Here is a 21,827-nt window from a genome sequence, read left to right as displayed (position 1 = left end):
TCTGAGCATAAGCTGACTATAGGGGATATCTAGACATCATGAAAATGGAGGCTGGGCAAACTCCTGAAAACACCCAGACTTAATCTAAAATCATCTTGGAGTGTGAACTGGCTGAGTTAGAGATGGTTTTTATTGCAATTATAAGAACAGTACCTGGGATACAGGAAATACTAGATAATCAAGGTGGGTTTCTTAATACTCACATTGGCCCTACGCTGTGAAGTGCTGAACTCCTATGATTCAAAACCTGAATTTCCCCCCAGGCCCAAGATGTTTGGAGTCTGAGGATTGGATTCAGCTGTTTGCTGTGACTCAGGCTAGTCTCTTCAATTTGAACTGGGGAATTAAGATCTACTAATCTCATTCACCTGTCTTTGCATCAGGTGCGCTGCACAGTAATTATTTCAGTCAAACATAATAGTTACATTAGGTAATTTTAACCCCATGGGTTTATAATACTTCTAAACACTTGTTCCTGTCTTCCTGATCAAGGGCTTCTCTGTGATGATGTACAACCTGGCTAAAGACTGGTGGTAGATGGAGCAAGGGGCGAGGAGTTAGGAAGTGCTTAGTTTCTATTGCTCATGGTGCTGTGTCCTTTCACATTTTCTGTTCCTGATTTTCCCTGTCTGCAAAATTGAGCCATACCAGTAGGGGTAGGTAGATGAGAGCTGGGTTGCTAATTAATGTTATGAAGGAGACTGAAACTACTGCAATGAGCATGAGGGCTGCAATGGGAATAGGCTCAGAGATGCTGGAAAGTAGTCTTTGAGGCAACAGTTGCTTTGTGAGTACGTATCTGTGCGCGCTGCATGGATTAGCACGTGCAGAGCACGCCTCCCTGATGTTACAGTCGTAGCGGCTATTACTTGCTACTAAAATGCACCCAAATGTCACAGCCATGCTAGTGGCTGCATGATCACAGGAATTTGCATTGCTGTCTTCCGGCTTTTCACGCTGTGTGTTGCTGCTGGCTCCTATCACTAGATGGCACTGAGAAAACCTGCTCGGTGTTGCTTTGCATCCTCTGTTGTCCTCTTTTCCTAGCTGCTCCTCAGCAGAGGCAGATCAGGAAGCTGGTAGCCAACCCACCCACCCCTGAGCGGAGAGGTGGCCAGACCCAGGCCTAAGAGCAGGTGCTGGGCTGGACACGGATGCTAATTAGGGCCGGGGGAAAGAAAAGGAGCCCAGGCCCAGCGATGCATTGTAGCACAGCCTGGAGAGAGCCCTGTGACGTAGGACCGTGAGCGCCCGGTGAAGCCCTGTGTGCTGCAGGAGGATTTGAGGTTGTCACTGGCTTTATAAGGAAGATGCATGGGGGAAAAAAAGAGCAAGGGCTAGTGTGATTGTGCGCCTGGGGCAGCCCAATGATGTCGGCCAAAAAGCAGGACAGTGATGCTTTTAAAGGGACTCTTATAATTTTGGGATTTTAAAGGGAACCAGCTAGCCTTAGACCCTGTGGCAAAAGGGGGAGCAATTCAGCAGATGCAATTGGGCAGCGCTTGCAGCTGCACGGGGGTGCACTGGTGCTAGGGTTTGGACTCGGCAGAGAGTTGGCCTGTCCTCAGTCCTGGCTGGCTGTGCGGGGTATTTCCCAGGGTCCCATTAAAGCCCTGCTCTGCTTGTCCATGTCACGGGGCACAGCTGCTTGCATTGCTGCTGGCCAGACCTTGCCCTGCTGCCTCTGGGGATGCAAAGCCAGAGGATGCTCAAAGTGCAGGGCGGCGGGAGCCTCGGAGACCTGATCGGGACCAGGAAGCTGATCGCTCTCGGGGCCGTGCTAGGCTGGTTGTTAATTGTCCACCTCCTTGTGAACGTCTGGCTGCTTTTCATCCTCTCGGGCTTACTGGCCGTGCTGGGGGGATGGCTGGGGTCCCAGGCCATCATCAGCACCAGCAAATGCATCCACCTGGAAAGGTTCATCGTGCTGGAGCCCTGTCCCCAGAGCCCCGAGGCGGAGAGGCAGCTGGATGCCGAGATCGACCGCACGATCCAGAAGATCATCCGGGACTTCGTGTCCTCCTGGTACCAGACGGTGAGCAGCGAGCGCGGCTTTGAAGAGGAGCTGCGGAAGGCCATGGCGGGGGTGGCAAAGGAGCTCAAGAGGAGGATGGCGCTGGTGGACCAGCAAACCCTGACCCAGAAGGTCCTCCTGCTTTGTGGCTGCCACCTGCAGAGCTACATGAAAGCCAGGGAAACTGTGGGGGTTGCAGGGAAACCGGGGGACCCACAGCAGTGGGCAGCTGAGCTCTGGCGAGCATACAGTCAAAGCACAACTCTGCACCCAGCTGTCCAGAGTCCTGCCATGGAAGTGAACTACACCCGGGGCATTGTGGACCTGTTGCTCCAGGAGCTGGTACCCAAGCCTCACCTGGAAACCAGGACTGGGCGCTTCGTGGTGGTGGAGCTGATCACCTGCAACGTGCTCCTGCCCATGATCAATAAGATGGCTGACCCCGACTGGATCAATCTGCTGCTGGTTGGGATTTTCTCCAAGACGGGCAGCAAAGTGGCGAGAGCAATGAAGGGAGAGGAGGCCCCTCCGCCCTCCCCTTCCTGCCCAGCCCCGGTGCCGAGCTCCTTGCCGCTAAAGGAGCAGTTGGAAGCCACCCCAGAGGTTGCAGACCCATCTCCAAGGCCCTCCGAGCCCCCCAGATATGATGAGGTGGATGGTGTGGAGTGCAACCACCAGGAGAGGGAAGATGGGAGAGACTCGATGGGTGGAGAGTCCAGTTTGGACGTGGACAGAAGGAAAGCCGGCAGCACGCCTGTGCACTCCCTCCAGCCCGACACTCTGGGCTCTCTCTTCCCCTGCGAGGACTTGGAGCTGGAGTCCCCCATGTCCGACCTGGGCAAAGACTCTGACTCTGTGGTGCTCTTGTCTACCGCAGACTTCCTTCCTGGCACGTTCCAAGACAGCTTTGCAGAGCTGGAGGGGCCAGATGGCTTGGACCAAGAGGATGCTGTGGGAGGCAAGAATGGGTACCTGGAGGACAGCACTGTCCCCAGCTCCAAGACATGCCTGCTCACCACCATGCTGGGCCCTTGTCCTGACATTCAGATTGACCCTGTGGTAGAGAAGGAGGAGAGCCTGGCTGCTCTCACTGCGCTGTTGTCTGATCCAGAGAAGCCTTTCTCACAGCGACCTTCCTTCTTGGGGAAAGAGCTGGTGTCCTCGGAGAGCCAGGCACAGAGCCCCCTGGACCCCAGCCAGCCGCCCACCCTGCTCTCCTCCTCCCCCACGGCTCCCCTGAACACCTTCAGCTTTGAGCCGCTCAGCAGCCCCGATGGCCCGGTTGTCATCCAGAACCTGCGGATAACTGGCACCATCACGGCCCGAGAGCACAGCGGGACGGGTTTCCATCCCTACACGCTCTACACGGTGAAGGTAAGAGCCTCGCTTCTCTGTTCCTGTTGGAGGGGGGGTGGCTGGCTGCTTTAATGCCTGCTGATTTGGTAGGTGGGTTAGGGATTTACCTTGGTGAGGGGGCTGCCACGTGGCATGAAGACTGTGGGTCAGCAAAGGCCATGTTGGGTCAGAGGTGGGTCTGGTCTGCAAGGGTCAGCACATAGCTGACAGGTCCCCTTACCTCTTCTCAGTATGAGACAGCCCTGGAGAGTGAGACCGCCAGCAGCCTTCAGCAGGTGGCCTACCACACCGTGAACCGGCGTTACCGGGAGTTCCTGAACCTGCAGACGAGGCTGGAGGAGAAGCCGGATCTGCGGAAATTCCTGAAAAGTCAGCACTGACATCTGCTTTCTGTAGAGCCCCTTCCCACCCGACTGCCCGTCCTGCCGCTGCCCTGTACCCCAGTGTGGCTCTGCGTGGCTGATGTAGTGGGTATACTATGAAGAAGTCAGGATCCCTGGGTGGGTAGAGAGAGCCTGGTACACTCCAACTTCTCCTTGAGATGACAGGCCTGCAAATTTTATCCGAGTCACCCACTGCCCCCCTTGCTGCTATCCCAGCCCATTTGTGTCAGCCATTCTCACTGCTGTAGGGGCCCCTTAATGCCAAAGTTGGTGCTGGACTGTCCCCAGCCCTTGGGATGCTAACATCCTAAAGCAAAGGGGAGCCCTGGGCGAGCTGGGTGGCAAATGTCATTTCAGTTTGGTGGGAAATTCCAACAATTGAAACCTCCGTCGTCATCCCAGCTTGGGACAAAAGTGAAGCTTATTGTTGAACACAAATTTCATAATGGCTTGGACTGGACACATTTCATTTGGATAATGTCAGAGCATTGCACTGTTACAGTAAGTGGAATTACAACATGGTCTTGGCTCTTAATCCACCCTCCTATTCCCTTGACACAGCAGAGTCCTGAGTTTCAAGAGACTCGGGTGAACAGGATTTTACATGTTTGAGGACAGTTTTGGCCACCCTAAGTCTCACTGAGTAGTGACTTAGACTGCCACAATCTATAGGTGTTGTGTGAGGCAGCGTTGAGCCCTTTATTAATGATACTAATGACTCTTTACTTGTCTGCTTTTCCTCTCCAAGATATCAAAGGTCCAAAGAAGCTCTTTCCTGATCTCCCATTTGGAAACATGGACAGTGATAGGGTGGAGGCCCGAAAAAGTCTCCTAGAGTCATTCTTGAAGGTAAGATACTTTCTTGAGCCTCCTCCTTGCATAGCTGACCTGCCTGTGAAGTTTCCCCACCATGCCCATCCTCTAAGGCTCCTTTTACATGGGTGAAATCCACTGAATTTAAAGCTACTCCTGAATTTGGATGATATGAAAGAGAAGCATAAATAAGACTATTTGCATCAGTGACTGACTGGCTAGAACAGGGCCTGAAACTGGGCTTGCTGAGCTCTTATCCTACCTCTGCCAGATGTGTCATGTTTTGGCTCCAAGTGACCCCCTCCCCCCAAAAAAACTTTTAGAAATGGCCCTGATTTTTTCCCTCTGGGCCTGCTTCTTCCCACACTGACTCCAGCTGAGCCATTTGAGGGATGACTTTATGCTACTGTGTTGTGCAGAGCAGGGGAAGAATTCAGGATGGATAGAAAAACAAATGTCCTAATAGCCCTGTGAGCCCATGGAAGAGCCCTCAGGCAAGTGATGGAAGCCCAGGTGTGTAGGGATCTGAAGCCCTGGAGACTGTAGCATAGGGACACCATCCTGTACTGGTCTGCAGGGCTCACCAAGTCTCCTCCATCTCATCTGTCTGGGTGATGTGGGACATGGATGTGAGATGGCCTAGTGATGTATCTTCCCTTGCAGCAACTGTGTGCTATTCCTGAGATCACCAACAGTGAGGAGGTGCAGGAGTTTCTCGCCCTTAACACAGATGCGAGGATTGCATTTGTCAAGAAGCCCTTTGTGGTCTCCAGAATTGACAAGGTACCTCCCTGCCCAGGGGAGTTGCTGTTGACTGATCTTTGTTGGTGTGAACAATCTCCTTCTACTAGGTTACACCCTTTGATCTTAGGCTTTTTTCTGTCTTATTTCTCAGTATTACAACAGTAGCTAGAAGCCCAGTTTTACTATGTGCTACACACATAGCTGGGGAGAGACTGGCCCTACCCCACAGAGCTCAGAATCTCACTAGACAGATGGATGTGGGTGGGAGGAAGGGCATATTGTAAGCCTCGGTTTGAATGCCAGGAAACCGAGGCAAAGGAAATGATGCGCCGAGGATCATGCAGGGAGTCAGCGGCCCTGCTAGGATTCCAGAGTGCACTCCAGGTTCTTGTCTTCTGCCTTAACCCCTGGATCTCCCTTATTCTGGGCAAAGTTACATGTTACACTTAGACCTTACAAAGGGCACTTAAAATACAAGCATCTGGTGCTTGTATGGTGGAACTTAATACTGCTTAACGTTGCACAGATCGGGTGTGGTCTAAGTGTAATGGGTCACTTCACCCTGAGTCTGAACAGTCTGTCCGTGACCATAGCTTTCCCACTCCTTCGTGCCATTGCCCGGCATTGCTAATGGGCACAAAGACTGGTGATCTTGGAGGGGTTGTTTCTAGCTGGACCCTTTAGCACCTTGCTGTGCACTGTGCTGTGACCTCTGCCACACCTCTTCTTGGGGCCTGAGCTCTGCAAGAACCATCCCTTACTGCCATGCACGGTGTAGTACTTGCTCTTTGGTTACAGAGGCTTGAGTTCCACGTCAAGTTTTGTCCATTTCTCTTTGCATCTTTACTCTCCCTTTGCCCCAGAACTATCCTGTTCAGAGAGATACAGTCAATGACTGTATCGTGAGCCAAGCCCCAGTCTTCTTGACTTCGATGGGAGTTACTCCTGGAGCACTGAGGAGTCTCTCATGTGTTACCCCATGCTCTTTGCATCCTTTTGATCCAGAAGCACAGGCAGAATTTGGCTCAGCCATGGGCATTCTCCTCTTCTGTAGGGATCAACAGGCAGATACTGGCTGATCCTCAATGCCTGCCAGTGTGGGGGTGGGGGAAGCTGGATAGCATCCCCTCTGCAGCATGGGATACCTTCCTCCTTCATGAGCATTCAAGCACCTTTTCCCACACCTACAGATCATGGTCAATGCCATTGTGGACACCTTGAAGACTGCGTTCCCCAAGTCGGAGCCTCAAAGCCCTACGGAGGACCTCAGTGAAGCCGAAGTGGATGGGAAATCCCAGCCAGATGGGAAGAAGTCTAATAAGTAAGGGCTTTTTTCAGGTTTCACCCCAAGTTAGGTGCTGAGCATTGACCCTATAAAGGAGCTGACTGAGATAACCACTGTGCTAACTACCAAGCCTACTGGAGAGTGCTTTGAAATAGTTAGGAAGAAGTAGTTGATGCTGTGATTCCATTATGCTTCACAAGCTGTGTGGGATTAGTGTGGTCAGTGATTGGATGTGAGACCTTCAAAGAGCACCCAGGATTTGTTGATGAGTCAGTGGATGGCACCGCAATGTGGTGCTCCCAGCTCTTGGAAGTGCTGTCTTTGGGAGGAGATGCTAAAGACTGTAAGAGTTGTCTTCTGATCTCAAATAGATACATAACCAGAGCACATTATGGTGAGCCACCACTGAGGTACACCCACCTCTGGGGTGGAACATGGCTGCTTTTTTAACCGCAATTATGACAAGTGGAAACTGTCCGCAACTTTTTAGGACAGAATCCCAAATCCAGATGAAACCAAAAGAGGCTTTGGAGCATAGAGCATGATTTTAATTCCCCAGCATGTCTTGGCCCAGACTTGCTGTTTAACTTCTGCTGCGAGTCCTACACAATGACCAGTTATAAAGCCAATCAACACTGGGAGTGCCCAGACCGAGGGCTCTGTGTTTTGCTACAAAAGTGTTTAATTTTTTATGTTGCTAAAGGTGACGGGAAGGATTAGGCCACTTAGCAAGCCTTGGCTTAAAGGAGGGGCTGGAATGTGTGTGTATTTCCTGGAAAGAGATGCTTCTCTTCAAAAAGCTGCTCCAAACATTTTTTCTGGAAAAAACAAAAAACAGATTTTGGAGCCTCTTGGCTGAAGAGCACATTCCTCAGCAATAAACGGCCCTCTTAATTTGTCCAAAAAGCCCTTCCAGTCCTCTTTACATATGCAAATAACTGGGTTACACAATCCCACTTGGTACTTTTCTTTCACCTCTCAGGCTTTCGTAAACGCGTGTGAAGTTACCTTATGTGCCCTTGTATAACTAACCAGCTCGTACTGACCAGAAATCATTGCTGAAATCTTTGATTTGTGTATCAGCTGAGAGCCACTGCCCACATGGGTATGGTAGCCAGTGTGTAAGCAGAGGAGTGTGTGTATGCACCCCTGGGGTTTTGATGCTTTTACTCTTAGGATAGCTAAGGCTCAGGGCTGTTGTCCTGTCCTTATCCAAAAATCCTGTGGCACTTTTTTGCTGCTCAGCCCAAAGCACAGCTAGTGCCTGTAGTTGATAGACCTCACAGCTCCCCTTGAAGCAAGCATTGTCATACCAATTTCACTGGGGGAAACTGAGGCATGGAGAGGGGAAGTGAGTTGGTTCCTTTTATAGCAAGATGAACTTTCTACCTCTGCAATAGATGACTGGACTTAATGACCCAGGCCATCCTTTCCAGTCATGTTCATTATGTCCTTAGCCAAGACTTGGAAACTCATCATATCAGATTTAAGACCAGGGGATTCACCTGGACTCTATCTTTCTTCCCCAGGCCCCGGCTGAGGTTCCCATCCAGTAAAATTGCTCCGGTGCTGAGTGTGCCTGAGGTGAACGAGCGGGTCCTGTATGCACTGAGGGAAGGCAGTGCTGTAAGTACAGATCTCTGGAGGATGCAGTTTACATAGCCAGGGCTTCAGATCTGCAGGATGCTGATCTCAGCCTTGTTTCATGGCTGCCCTGGAAAGGGCAAGGGATGCCCTGGGAACCCCACACAGCACCTTCACTGCTTGCTACAGCTGGATGTGATCACGAGCAGTGCGTGTCTAGTAGTCCTGCCAATGTGAAGCTACTTCTGTTTGCCCATCTGGCTCTAAAAAAGTCCAGTGCAAGCAACGGAGGGCCTCGGGCAACCAGGAGAGGAAGGGCTTTCTCAGAGCTACAGAGCAGATCAACATGAGGCCTGTAGGGTAAGGCAGGTTCTTTGGAGCAGGTGCCCGCCTCTGTTATATGCTCTACAGTGCCTAGCACAGTGGGATGCTGGCCACCAGGAGCAACTTCAGTACACATCATCAGCTTGTGAGCAGAAAGATGAACTGGCCAAGCTTTGTGGGAGGCAGAGGCCTGGAATTGCAAGGGTGACTAAGAAGTGAGATGTACTGGCAGGGCAGGGAGAGTCGCCATTTCATTTGAAGCAGAATCAGCTGTTGCAAGCTGAGTTAGATAATAAATAGCAATAGCAGCAACTTGCTGTGACCTAGCTGTTATTCTTCAAGTATTAAGAGATCACAGTCTGCCTTGGTATGTGCCATGGGTTGAGTGGGGCTGGGTGAGAGTCGGGCACTTTTAGGCACCTGCGTGATGAGGGCAGGCTGCTTAGGTAACTGGACAGGTCAGCTCTTTCCATCTGCTCCCTAGCACTGTAGCACTGACATGCTGCTGCTTCCTCAGGTCTCTGACACCCTGTCTGTGGCTGGGATGGAGTCCTTCATTCAGAAGCAGGAGAAGCTCCTGGAGACTATGCCCAGCAAGGCCCCTGAAAATGAAGGAGACAGAGAGGCAAAGGAGCCCACTGTGCACAATGCCTCCACATGTAAGCCTCAGCCGCTGGAGTGCCAGGATGATGATGACAACCCCGGTAAGCTCTTCTCCCACTCCTTGCTCGGGGCAGGTTTGCCCCTGACTAAACCATCCCACTCAAGTGCCTGTCTAACCTGCTCTTAAACCTCCAAGGATGGAGATTTCACAGCCCCTCTCATCATCTGTTTCAATGTTTAACCCCCCTCAGAGCAAGAAAATTCTTCCTAATTTCCAACTGCAGCTTCCCCTGCTGCAATTTGAGACTGTTGCACCAAGTCCTGCCGCTTATGGCCAGAGAGATTAGATGGTCTTCATATTCTTCATAACTACCTTTCAGGTATTCAGAGACTGACCCCCTCAGGTCTAAGACTCCAGTCTCATGCTTCAAGATGATTGCCATAATAGACAGGAGGGACTAGTTCCTTGTACATGACTTTGCCCAACTGCTATTCTGCCTCTCTCTGAACCACTGGTCTCTGCTGCAGAGGGTGCGATGGTCTCTCTGTATTGCACTCACTTCATGCCCTTGGTATATGCATATCCCAATCCTAAAAACCAGTGGAAATGCTGAATGTTCTCTGCACTGGCAACACTGCTGGCCCTAAAATACTCTTTATTAGCCTGTCTCCTTGCAGCTCCACTCTGAGTAGGTATGTGCTGTTTCTCTGCATGAAAGAAAGTGAGAGAGAGAGAGAGACAAAAATCAATAAGGGCTAGTCTAATAGTTCAACTGTGGGAGTTGGGACTCCTGGGTACTTTCCCGATCTACATTAAGCAAGTTATTTTGCCTCTCTGTGCCCTGTCCCCCCTCCTTTTATTTTCAAGATGAGGAAATAATACTTCCCTGCTGGGCTGTTAGAGATGTGAGTAACATTTATAAAGTGCTTGAGGGTCCTCTGCTGAAATGTGTTTCCTAGTGACAAGGAGAGAGATTTTAGATTCAATGTTATTTAAAATAAAAAAAAAGAACTATCCTCCCAAGATTGTTAAAGTTGCAAAGTGAAACACTCCGAAGTTGGGAAATGGCAAAATAAAGCAACATTTGGGCAATACCCCCCTCCTGCAACTTCGTGTTGTGGTACCGTACCGCTTTTTGAAGCTTTATAACACAGTTGAATTTGGATGGACTTTACTGGAAAGCAAAGCTCACGTTCCTGCTGCTCTGATCAATTTATGCCAGGCCCCTTCTCCAAAATGTATTGAGCTCTTGAGCCTCCCAGTAACCCAGTTGCAAGAATATTTTTAGCCTGGGCAAAATAAATTCCCTCCAGATCTCTCTCACATCTGACGTGTTTCCAAAAGCTGGACCCTTTAAGATAGACAGGTATCCTGGAAAATGTCAGGCTAAATGGTTCAAGCGTGGCACTAACATCGTCTTGTTATTGAAGGTGCTGTGATCCTTAAGTACAAGCAGCATTGCCAGCCGTGCCTAAAGCTTTAATACAAATACATAGTGCTCTCAGGCACAGTGTCTAGTCAGCAGTGCAGAAGAAGACAGACACAGAAGGGGTCAAGGTAGCCGAATTCTCATGGAAGTCTTACATAAGTGATGCCTCCAGGGCTGCAACAGCTCCTATCAGAGACAGGGCAGGGTGGTCCAGGAGCATAAGGGGAATGACCTGGGATATGGCTTGTCAGAGGCAACTGGAATCTGCATCTACTGACCAAGTGACCCCTCAACCGTGGAGCAGAGGAAGCCTGGCCAGCAGGTGCCTGAGAAGGGTGGGGAGAAAGTAGATGCAAATGCACAGTCCTTTGTGCAGTGCAGTCTTGCCTGGGGTGAATCCAAGCAGCCTGTACAGCCTTCTGTAGAGTGAATGCAAGTCCCAGGGGAATGGAAGTAAGTGAGAGGACCCAATTCCTGCAAGGTCCAGAGTTAAAGAAGCCAGCAGTGCTGAAAGCCCACCTGTCTTCTGTCAGTTATTAGAGATCCAAGTATGATCCTGTTCCACTCTGCCCCTGGAGAGACTTTTATGCCAACGGTGGCTGAGTCCTCTCCCTCCTCAACTCTGTTCATGACTTATGCTGCCACCTTAGCCTGAAGACTTACAAAAAGAGACTTTTTTACCAGTTTTTCAGTGCAGAGTAGGAGCAGACTTAGACATCTAAATCCCACCATGTATTTGCCTGATAGGATGGAACAGAATCTAAGCAGCAGTGTCCAGCCTGACGGGGCAGAGGGAGCAGGTCCCAGAGTGAGGAATGGAAGCAAAAGTCCTTCATGCTTTTGAGTTAGCATGGGAGATGAGTATGAGCAGTATTGGGAAGACCTGCACAGGCAAGATAGGATGCTCATTGCATTGGAAGATGAGGGAGGAGGGACTGGGGTAGCTAGGAGAGCCGAGGGCTGGGAATTCAGTGATGTTGGCAGAGCTAGATGGATGCAAAGTGGTGCAGGAAACTGGTGGGAAGGCTCTGGCAGTGAGGGCCCTGCAGTGAAGGGGCTGCTCCTGACCTAGTCGCAACACTTTAATGAAGTAGCCTGCTTAATAAGTGAGATGCATCAGTGCCTGGGCCTGGAACAGGGCAGATGTCCTACAGGTGATGTGCAGGGTCCACTGGATGTAGCAGGGGAAGGGAAGCCAGGTGCCCTGGAGTCTGGCCCTGTTCCCACTGCCCTGCTCCCTCTCACAGTGCTCTGTTCAACCTGTGACAATAGACATGCTTGTGCTCCAGGGCCCAGCCACAGAGGAGGGAGAACTACAGCTAATTGCTAACAGGCTGCAGCTGTGAGGACCCTGGGGCACAGAGACCGTTTCACAGCAGCAAGGCCCTGCTGGGAGTGTTTGCATGCTTGCCTCTGCCCTGGTGCATTCATCTCCTTGCTGGGAGCAGGGCCGGCCACGAGATGGCAGCCCAGCACCGCTCACCGGAGAGCTGGCCAGCTGGGAAGGGCAGGCTGAGAGCAGTGGGGAAGGACTGTAGAGAGACCCCCTCCCCTCTTTGCCTATGGCTCTAGCTGCAGAGCCTGCCTTCCTGCTTCAAAACGTGAGCTTCCCTCTGTTTCAACTCTTCCTGTGCTTCCCTGTCCCTCAGCACCTCTCTGTCCTCTTTCCTCTCCTGTCTTCAGCCTTGTGCTCTTTTACCCTGCTTCCCCCTCCACCTGGAGTTGTTCCCCCGTCCTGTATGCCAGTGGCCCTCTCTCCTCTTTTCTGACTCCAGTCCTTCCCCTTCTCCTGCTCCCGACCTCCTGCCCCTCTTTGGTGTGTGTCTACATCTCCTTAGGCACCACATTTGTACCAGGGGCTGGAAGGAGATGTAGCACTGCATTGATGAAGGGCACATGTATGAGACATCAGAGGTTTGCTTGCCCAGCCATGTTTCATACCAACTATGCTTATTGTTTCATGCTGTGGCAGCATCTAGAGCTCAGCCCGGGTGAGGGCTTCATTGTGCCAAGAACCGGACACACCAGTTGCAAAGGGCAGCCTGAGTCCCGGATGTGCAACTGCCAGGGAAGTTAGTGGAGCTCATGCCAGGTTACAGCACTTGGGGATCTGGACCTGGGTGAATTGCTGTCTCCCCTAAGGAATGTGATGGGGAGAAAGGCTCTCCTACTCATGTCCCATCCCACCATGACCACATCCTATGAGGCCAAAGGATGCTTTGCTGTCCACATTGGCAGCACTGGGAGCTAACACAGGTGTCACAGGAGATAGGTGTGGATTGGATATTGAGGCAGTTGACTCGGGAAAGAACTGTGCTAAGCTCATGCCAACCCCTCCTACTGCTGCTGGGGGAGTCCACAGGGAGGAGAGTTTGTGCCCCTGTTATGCTAGGCTTCCTGCTGTGCCTATAGGGCTGGACCCCATCTCATGCCCTCATTTGCTGAGGCAGAGCTGGCTTTCTCACACAATACCTTTCTTTTGACAGGTTCGGAGACAGTTCTGGCAGACATTGCCCTGGACCTGCTGCGCCTGCTAATGACAGATCACTGGAGCTGGCTGTGCACAGAAAACATGCAGAAGGTGCTGCACCTGCTCTTCAGCACCCTGATCCAAAGGTAAAGCCTGGCCAGTGCTTCATGTGCCCAAGGAGGAGAGGGTACCTGGATTAAGCATATGCACATAGCCCAGGGTCGTCTCTAGACATTGGCAGGACTGAGTTTCCAGTGCCAAGCCCCAACTGGAGTGGAAGGACAGCATGCCCAGTGAAGGCTGCTTCCTGGGTCCCCAGTGGGAGTGCTTAACAGGTCATGGATGCATTTGGGCAGCTAAGAGTGGAATATGAGTAAGGCTACATGGAGGAGAATCAGTGCTAGGCTCCTCCAGCATTGAGTTTGGTCTCCCAGTGCCCCTCTGAGGCAAGGATTGATTTTTCTAGCTCTGTGAAATGGGAAAATGAGGAACAGGAGGGAGTTTGGGGGGTGACTTAGCAATGCAGTGCAGCTAGGAATAGAACCCAAATCCCCAAGTCTCACTAGTGTGTCAGCAGCAATGGCCAAGGGAATGGCTGTGACTTCCATGATGTTCCAGACAGGAATTCATGCACCATCCCTGATGGGGCTGTGTTTGTCAGTCTCCACCTGTTGTGCTGCGTTAGTGTTTTGTGTATACGTGCATCCCATTTCCCATGACATGCACCTATTTTCCCAGCCTTCCCCATGCTGCTATACTTGGAGGCCAGGTCCTGAGCTGGCATCTGTAGTGAATTAGTGCCTCCCAGCTGTGCAACTGCCCTGTGTTGCTGGGCCCTGGTAACTGTTCAGTTCAAGCTCCAGTGCTGTCTGCAGGCCTATGTGCTTAGGAGGCTGAGGAGTGGCTCAAGCAGCAGGCACTGGAGATGGGGAGTCATTCCTTGACTGCTCTCTTGGGTTTGTGTTTTGATTCGTCTCCTGTTTGCACCATCTCAACAGGAGATGTCGGGGCTAGGTCTTTAGCTCATGCAAGTTGGTGTAACTTCATTGAAGCCAACAGAGCTTTCCTGCCAGGCGACAGCTGAGAATCTGGCCCTGACCAAGGAATGCAAAGCTCTTTCTGCAGGTCTGAGACTTACATGCCTGCAACAGACATTCCCCAAGGGCAGCGTCAGAACATCCAGGGCAGCGCATTCGTGAAGGCGCTAATTTGAGTTGCCCTCAGCAAAGGTTGCCAAAGAGCTCGGAGGTCAGGGGGATGTTGGCATCCACTAGCAAGTCGGCATCTTTGGAAGGGCGGGGGGAGGTGTTGCTTCAGCTTCTCCAAAATGGGCTTTTTGTATCTCAGCAAATGAGCTGGAGCCTGATCTCTGTGTTAGCACAGAGGCATGAGGTCTTAAAGCTGAACGTCATCACCTACTAATAGGCCGCGTCCCAGTCGTCCAGGGAGCCGGCAGCACCGACACGTGGCTTTGGTATTTTCTACTAGAGAAGCAGTCACACACTGAGCACCTGACCTGCAGCGCTGCGATTCCCAGCGAGGCTGAGGATCTCTGGCAGTGTGTGAGAAAGGAAGCATGGCCTGCAGCCCTACTTTGGAGGCTGCTGCTGAAGTGCACGTGACATCTCAAAGCAAAGCGTGAGGTGACTGAGTGGGGCTTTGCCCCATGCCCAAGGCCCATTTGGGTGCTGAGGCCAGTGTGCTCCTCTCCATTTCCTCTCCAGCTGAATTAAAGCTTCTCATCCAGTCCCCCTCCCACTCAGGACTGCAAGTACTTGGACAAGACCCCCCAGATCCAAACCAGCTGCTGCTCTTGTTCCAGGTGTGGTTCAGAATGAGAAGGGGCCCGTGTTTCTGATCTCTTCGAAGAAGGAATTGCTACCAGATCAGCTGATCTGCTGCCTAGTGCAGCAGTTAATCTCTGTAACTTCTCATTTCTCTGCTGCATTGGTTTCTGGGACTGTCCAGAGCCGGGGGAGAGAGCTGCCACCTCTGCTCTTTAATTCTGTGGGAAGTCAGTGCTGCTCCACATTGCTTGGTGACTCATGCAGTCATCCCAAGCTGGTTTGGGTGCTGCTAGCAACACCGTGCAGCTCAGTGCAGGCTGTGGAGCCTGCCTGGCAAGCAGGGAAATGCTCCGCAGCTGTCCCCATTATTTATTCGGAGCTAGCTCAGGTGTGCCTGCATAAACCGCATTCACTGTGGTGCCAGACTCCTCCAGAATAAACTGCTGGGAGCCCCATTGCTCAGCGCTATGCCTGAGCCATAGATACAGGGAGCAGAGCCTGCTGCAGCCTTGGCTAACCGAATGAGTCTTCTGTCTCGAGTAGCAGAGGTGTGTGTTGCTAGACATAGAGGCCTGGGGTGAGAGCTTTCTCCCAAGCACCCAGCCAGTGGCTTCGTGCTAACTCGGGAACCAACAAGGATGGAGAAAATGGCTCCACCTCCATTGCAAAGGACTCGGATTTATTTGAAATCTCTGGGTTTATATCTTGTGAATCATGTTTTCACACCTAGCAGTGCTAACATTGTGCAGCACCACATGGCACCCTTAATAGGGTTTCAAGGCGCTCCAGGGTGCTGCGGCACCGTGGTTGAGAAAGGTGGCCCTACAGTGTGGTGGTTAACAAGGAGTACGGCCTGTGGACAGCTGTGCTTCAGTTGAGGACTTGGACCACAATGGCAAAGGGAGGCGTTGGCTGGAGGCTTCTCATCCTGCTCTTGTTTGTTGAGGAATGTGCTGTTCCTGGTGTCCTGATGCACACAACTACATGGGAGCTCCAGCTAGTCTCCAGTGAGCATCAAAATTCCCCCTTTGCAGAAGCCGTACAGCTCAGAGTGGGAAGCAGTGGGGCTGATTCCTGCCTGGCACAATGGTATCAAAAGCTATGAAACTCTGTGAGAAATGAGTTCAACCCCCCACTCCGATTTGCTGCAGTTCCTCATTTCTTACCGACTCCCTGCATATCATGCTTGGCTCTAGTAGCTGGTACCAATGGCTGTAGCATCCCCCCGGCTCTTACTTGTGTTGCATGTTGTGGGTAATCGCTCATGACTTTCCCCCTCTTTCCCCAACCCTGTCTGTCCAGGAAATATCCTGCTCCGGCCCTCTTTCCCCTTCTCTCTATGGCTGGAATAGTTGTAGTGGGAGCCAGGTGCTGTAAATCTCCCCTGATTGTCAGTTTTGTGGCAGCCAGAGGCTGAAGGAGAAAAACTGGATGACCGAAAAAGGTATTGTTAAGTAAAAGGGAGGCCATGTGTGCATGTCCACGTCTGTGCCTCACTCATCCAATTATGTAACACGGAGGGATCCTTTTTTGGAGCCAAAGGGCGAAGCTGGATGGGGGAGCTGGGGGCCATTGGGAGTGGAGATGGCCCTGAGCCAAGAAGAGATTCCAGCTTGAGCAGCCTCTCCGCTCCCTGGGCTCATGTCTGTAAACAAACCCACAGACCTGCTTCAAATCCACACCACCCGGGTTAGCAAAATGCCTTTGCCCTCCCTGGTTTGCAGAATAAGATTGCCTAACCCCAAGGAGAGGAAACGGGGCTCTCTTCCCCTCGCTGCTGGGAGTTATCTGGGAACCTGTTTGCAAAGAGGAGCAAGGGACGAAGTGGATTATTCTTGGGTCCCAGAGTGTTGAGGAAAGGAACTAGAAGCATTTAGAAAATCAAAGTCCCTTTTTGAATCCGTGAGTCAGTGCTGCAATAAAAGCTCAGGCCGGGTGCTTGGAACAGGCAGTAGCTGCGACCCCACACCGTGCCCCGAATCTGTCCTCATTGGCGGTGGTCATCACTGTGTCAAAAGGCCAGGGGCACAGGTACTGTGGTGATGGGCACGGTATGACAGCCTGTATCTGGAGCATTTTTGAGATACCAGTTTGGACTGGTATTATCAAAGGGGTGGGAGAGACCATAGAAGTGCTTGGTGCCCGTCTACTGGGTCTCTCAGAACCAAGTGTCTGGGAAACTAGATCCAAGTGATGTGAGCTCAACAGTCCTCTTTGCAGGAGGATCCAGATCAGGGCAGCCTGTTGATGCCAGGAAAGCAAAATCAAATCAATCCCACAACCCAAGAGTCAAGTGCTAGGGGTGGGGGCTGTAAATCCCAGAGGAATGTGGCGCTGGTTCGTGGAAATCTTTGAGGACCAGGTCATGGTGGGGAGAAAGCCTGACCCTGGCTGCCACGAGAGGCTGATCTGCATACCCTGACATGAACCACCAAAATAGACTTCCTGGAAAAGCCTGCCCACAGCCCAGCTTCCCAAGGGACTGATCCCATCTTTGGAGAAACTACGGCTGGTCATAGGATTAGACAGTGCTGGTCATGGGGTGAAGAATGCTTCCCCTGCCATAGAGTGCCCCTCACCCTGCACCTGTGGGGTGAGGAGGGTGCTGTAGTTCATGTAAACCTGGATGTCTATAAGGAGCAGCGAACTTAAAGGATGGTGGGTTCTAGTCTGGGAAGGTCTGCAGAGTGCCTGGTGGTGGTAAGCCAGAGAGACAACACCCCTGCCTGCAAGTCCCTGAGCAGGTGTCCTGTAGTTGCTTCTAGCTGGGTGACCAGGCTCCCTGCTTCACTAGGGTCCCTCTTTGTCCTGACACTTCAGTGTTGCCTTCACAGATGCCCCTAATCTCTGCCTTCAGGCTCTGTCAACTTCTCCCTGAGGCTGCCAAGCGCAGCAGTGCTGCAGTGATTTGCCCTGGCTCTGTGTTGAGACCTGTGAGTGGCTGTAAATGCATGGAAAGTGTCAGCAGCAAGTGCCTGCCACTTGAGTGAATGGGGTGTGGGGCACGCATCTGCGAGACGCTGTGCAGTGGGGCTGGCACGCACAAAGGACAATAGGCGCAAGGGTCAGTGCAGTCAGCGCAGGGTGTTAGGTCAATTAGAAAAGCAATGGGGTGTGATGGGGATGATAGAAAGGGCAATAGTTTGTAGCACAGGAGTGGTAGGGTTGCAGGAAGGATGCCTCCTATGAGGCATGCAGTACCATCTGTTCAGCAACATGCATGGAGCCAGGGCATGCTGAGTTCATACATGCAGAATGCTTGCTGCATGGTCCTACAAAGGTCATGGGAAGCAAAGTGGTTGCAGAAGCTGTAGACCTGTAGAGGCAGTTGAAGCCAGAAAGTCTGGAAAGCTAGCAGCCACTCCATGACAGGATCTAGCAGACCCAAGGCTGCTTGCTGGGGCCAGCTGCCAAAATCTGCTGAGCACCAGGTGAGTCAGGAGACCAGGTCAGTTGGCCACATCGTTTGGCTGCTTTGTGGTTGGTTCCTCTTGGAACCTGCCCATGACCTTGCAGACAACCGCTTGAAGACTGTCTCACCTGAGTGGGTCTCCTAAAGTTCCTCATGCTGCCCTCAAGTGCCCCGGCTGCAGTGATGCTTTATTATAACACCTGAATGCATTTAGATTCCACCCTCTTCCCCTAGTTTTTCCTCTCTGCTGTTTTCTTGTTCCATCCTGAGCTAACATAGTGATTGTTCACTCCTGCACAGTGTGTCTGCTTCCAAGTATAAGACCCTGGAGCTGTGCCCAAACCAGAACTTTGGATCCAAATACCCCTGGATTTGGGACAGCTTTAGATCAAACTCCACACACTTCCCCCAGGCTCACTTGCACTCGCACACTGGCTTTTTGCAGTAAGCTCTTCTAGCCAATTCTCTTCCCCCTCCCTCCGGGTCCTGAGCATCACCAGAAAGAGTTGCTTTTTATCCAAACTGCTAATCCAAAGAGAAAGAGATTGCATCTCATCACATCCTGGCTGCCTGCGTTCAGTAACCTGAGCAGGGCTCGAGCGCGCCCGCCAGGCCCCGGCTCGGAAGTGTGTGTGTATATATAAGGGAAATGTGTGTATGTGCAGTGAGCTGTGATGGTGTCAGGTTCCTCAAGGCTGGAGCAAGAGTTAAAATAAATGCAAAGCATCCCTTCCTTGGACAAGAACTTGGCAATGCCTAGCCTCCTGTTCATTCGGTCATGCTCATCAGCCCTTCCAGGTCTCCCCCTCCAGACGCTTCTGTTAAGCATCTTTACAAAATGAAATGGATGCAAAGGCGCCATGCTATCCTCCCCGTTTAATCAAGAGTCCCCTCTTTGTTCATAGCATGGCAGCAAAGAGGGGGAAAGTAAGATGTAGCTGAGCTGGGGTGGTTGGGTCTGTGTGAGTTAGACTGAGGATTAGAGCTCAGGCCCAAGGCTGAATTGAGACTCGGGTCTGCAAAAGTAGAAGTGATGCTTCATGATCTATTCCAGCAATGCTCTGGATGCCAGCTGGTCTCCTAAGCTCTCTGCCATCTTGGCCATTGGAAGGCCTCATAAAATCAGTTATTTTGACTGTTTCTGGTTCTCCTCAGATGTTGTCAGCCTCTGAGCCAGAATGAGAAAATTGGAGACCTGGTGGATTTGGATCCATCCTCTAACCAAATCTTCAGGGTGGTTGGGGGCTAATACTTCTACTCTTGAGTCTCTGGAGTGGGGTGGCGGGGGAGTTTCTGGGAGTCTCTGGTGCAGAGTGGGGTGTAGCATAGGGGAGCACTGGGAGCTTGTGGGGAGGATGGCGGGTCTCGGGGACTCTCTGGCGTGTGCAGTGTACCAGGCCGGCCAAAGCTGTGTATGAGCCTCTGTAGTTTTTAACTGCCTCAGAACTGGAGCTTCGAGTGCTTCAGGGCTTTAATTGAAAAGTCTGTAGAGCCAACAAGTGACAGTGCAGGGAGCTGAGGGGTGTCCATCCCAGGACAGGCTTCTGGTTTTGTTACAAGACTGCATTGAGGCCCCAAGCGAAGTGAGGGCCCCACTGTGCCAGGTGCTGCACAGGGTTTCATCTCGATAGGGAAGATAAAGGACAGGGGAGAAACAGGTGCAGAAGGGAGAAGTGCTGGGGCAGGGAACAGAGCCCAGGGGTCCTGAGTCCCCGTATTGTGTGCAGTCCATTGGGACCATATTTCTGCTTCCACGTTCTGAAGCAGATGGATTACGGTCTTTCTCCTGTTATGCCCGGTCTTATAAGATCAGCTGAGGCTGTCAAGTCTTTCTCCATGTCAGTGGTTTGACTCCAGGCCAAGCTGATGATGGCAGAAAGGTGTTGTTATCTGATGGCTTTTTGCATACTCCTTGTGAGAGGTCTCAACCCAGATCACAGCCAGTTTGGCCTATCTAGATCTGTGTAAATGTTACAAACCAGGCAAGCTGGTGGTGGGTGCTGCCTCTTGTATGGATAGATGAAAAGCACTGGCACATTGCCCTTTGCTGCAAGGTGAAATCATATGTGTGAGAGAGATGTGATTACATTGCAATATTTCTCCCTCGCTCTCTGAGTTAAGGCTGGCTTAATCTCTGTGCAGCAGGGAGGTTGCCGACCTGTTTGTGCACCAGGCTTGTGCTAGGGCTACTGCAGTCAGGTTTGCTTTCTAAATACCATCCCGTGCCTTGGCTGACTGCAGGCATCAATGCCATTGCACTTCACAGCGTGGGCACAAGGCGGAGCTGCTGGACAGCCAAAGACTGTCCGGTAGGTTAAAGAGCTGCAGGACTTAAGAGCTGTACAGCGAAGAACTTGTCTTGCCACTAGGTGCGAGATGTGGCTGGGATGGTGCTGGGGAAGTGCAGCCTGTTGTTAACAAGGCCGGAGCTATGGTCTGTTCTTTGGCATTGTCTCAGCTGACGAGATGCATCTTGTTTCCTTTGTGGAAAGGAAACGAGCCTCTTTCTAGGTTGTCAAGAAACCTTTTTGTCATTCTCTGGCTGAGTTTTGTATAATTGTTCCTGATTCCACCTTTGTATGACCATAGGCCAGGAGTTGGCAAACTATGGGCCATGGGTTGCATCTGGTCCATGAAGGGATTGACTCTGGCCTGCAGCAGCAGGTGGCAGAGGGGATTGGCAGCAAGGAAGGCACCTTCCTTCTCTGTCTTGCGCCACGTGCTCCTGTATCAAGTACCACTGATCCCCTCCAGAACAGCCAGCAGACAGCTCCCCAGTCTGCTTTACCCAGCTGCCGCACTTACTTTTGCCACCAAATTTGCTGTTCCACGTTGCTGTTTGCCGTGGAAATTGGTAGCACTGAGTGGCAAAGGTAAGTGCAAGCTACCACAGGGAGGGAGCAAGAGAAGAGCACAGAGCAAGGAGAGCTGGAGTACTGTAGATAAGGTGTGGAGGAGATTCGTGGCTCATGAGGTGCCCCGGTTGCAAGCAATGGGCTGTGTTTCCTAAAGTTTTCCTACCCTTGCTGTAGACCCCCATCTCTTCCCAGTAACCCATTAGTGTGTCTCCCTCTCTGCCCAGCCCACAAAAAATGTGCACTGTTACAGACTCTGGCTGTTGAGCTCCACTTGTGGAGATGGATTTATTTCTGTGTGTTAGCCAAGAGGCTGCCAGAGGGACCTGGTATGGAGAGCCACATGGGCCTCTTTGCCAACCTCAGGTATTTAAGGTTTTGCCATGCCTGAGTGGCAGAGGTTCAGGCATGGCATGGGAGCTACAGCATTGGCCTCCACATCTACCAGGTCTTTGCTTATTCTGTGAACATTTCCTGAACTGCGATTCCACCAATAAATCAACCCTTCTGCCCACCCAAACTCCAGTGCTTCATATGGCACTGCCCATGCCTTCTGGGTAGATGCGTTAGAAATGCCAGCTCTAGTGTACACAGTTCAGCTGCCGCAGAGGGCTGAGACAAAGTTCACTTCACAGGTATGATTATTACCTGCTGGCCATCTACTTTACATTGACTTCAAGAAGGGATGAAAGAGGCAGAACCAGGCCTCAAGGGTATTTCAGCCTTGCCTTTTCCTGACTACAGTACCAGCACGTATGTATAACCAC

The 21,827-nt window shown here is 51.6% G+C and overlaps 1 protein-coding gene across 3 annotated transcripts in view; it reads left to right on the top strand.

Moving 5' to 3' along the window:
- The first annotated feature begins 381 nt into the window (after positions 1-381).
- SNX19 (sorting nexin 19) overlaps positions 382-21,827 on the top strand; it is a 42,997-nt gene continuing 21,551 nt past the window's right edge. For all 3 annotated transcript variants that reach the window (XM_006273268.4, XM_014596117.3, XM_019487275.2), the window contains exons 1-8: positions 382-3,388; positions 3,601-3,739; positions 4,502-4,602; positions 5,230-5,349; positions 6,501-6,631; positions 8,125-8,221; positions 9,021-9,207; positions 13,023-13,152. In XM_006273268.4, the coding sequence (XP_006273330.2) occupies positions 1,691-3,388; positions 3,601-3,739; positions 4,502-4,602; positions 5,230-5,349; positions 6,501-6,631; positions 8,125-8,221; positions 9,021-9,207; positions 13,023-13,152 (2,603 nt within the window). In that variant the 5' untranslated portion in view covers positions 382-1,690. The remainder of the gene's footprint in view (positions 3,389-3,600; positions 3,740-4,501; positions 4,603-5,229; positions 5,350-6,500; positions 6,632-8,124; positions 8,222-9,020; positions 9,208-13,022; positions 13,153-21,827) is intronic.

The sequence above is a fragment of the Alligator mississippiensis genome, chromosome 16 (genome assembly GCF_030867095.1).
Source record: "Alligator mississippiensis isolate rAllMis1 chromosome 16, rAllMis1, whole genome shotgun sequence".
NCBI classification, from domain to species: Eukaryota; Metazoa; Chordata; order Crocodylia; family Alligatoridae; genus Alligator; species Alligator mississippiensis.
Note: the sequence above shows the minus strand (reverse complement) of the source record. Positions and strands in the feature narration are given on the sequence as shown.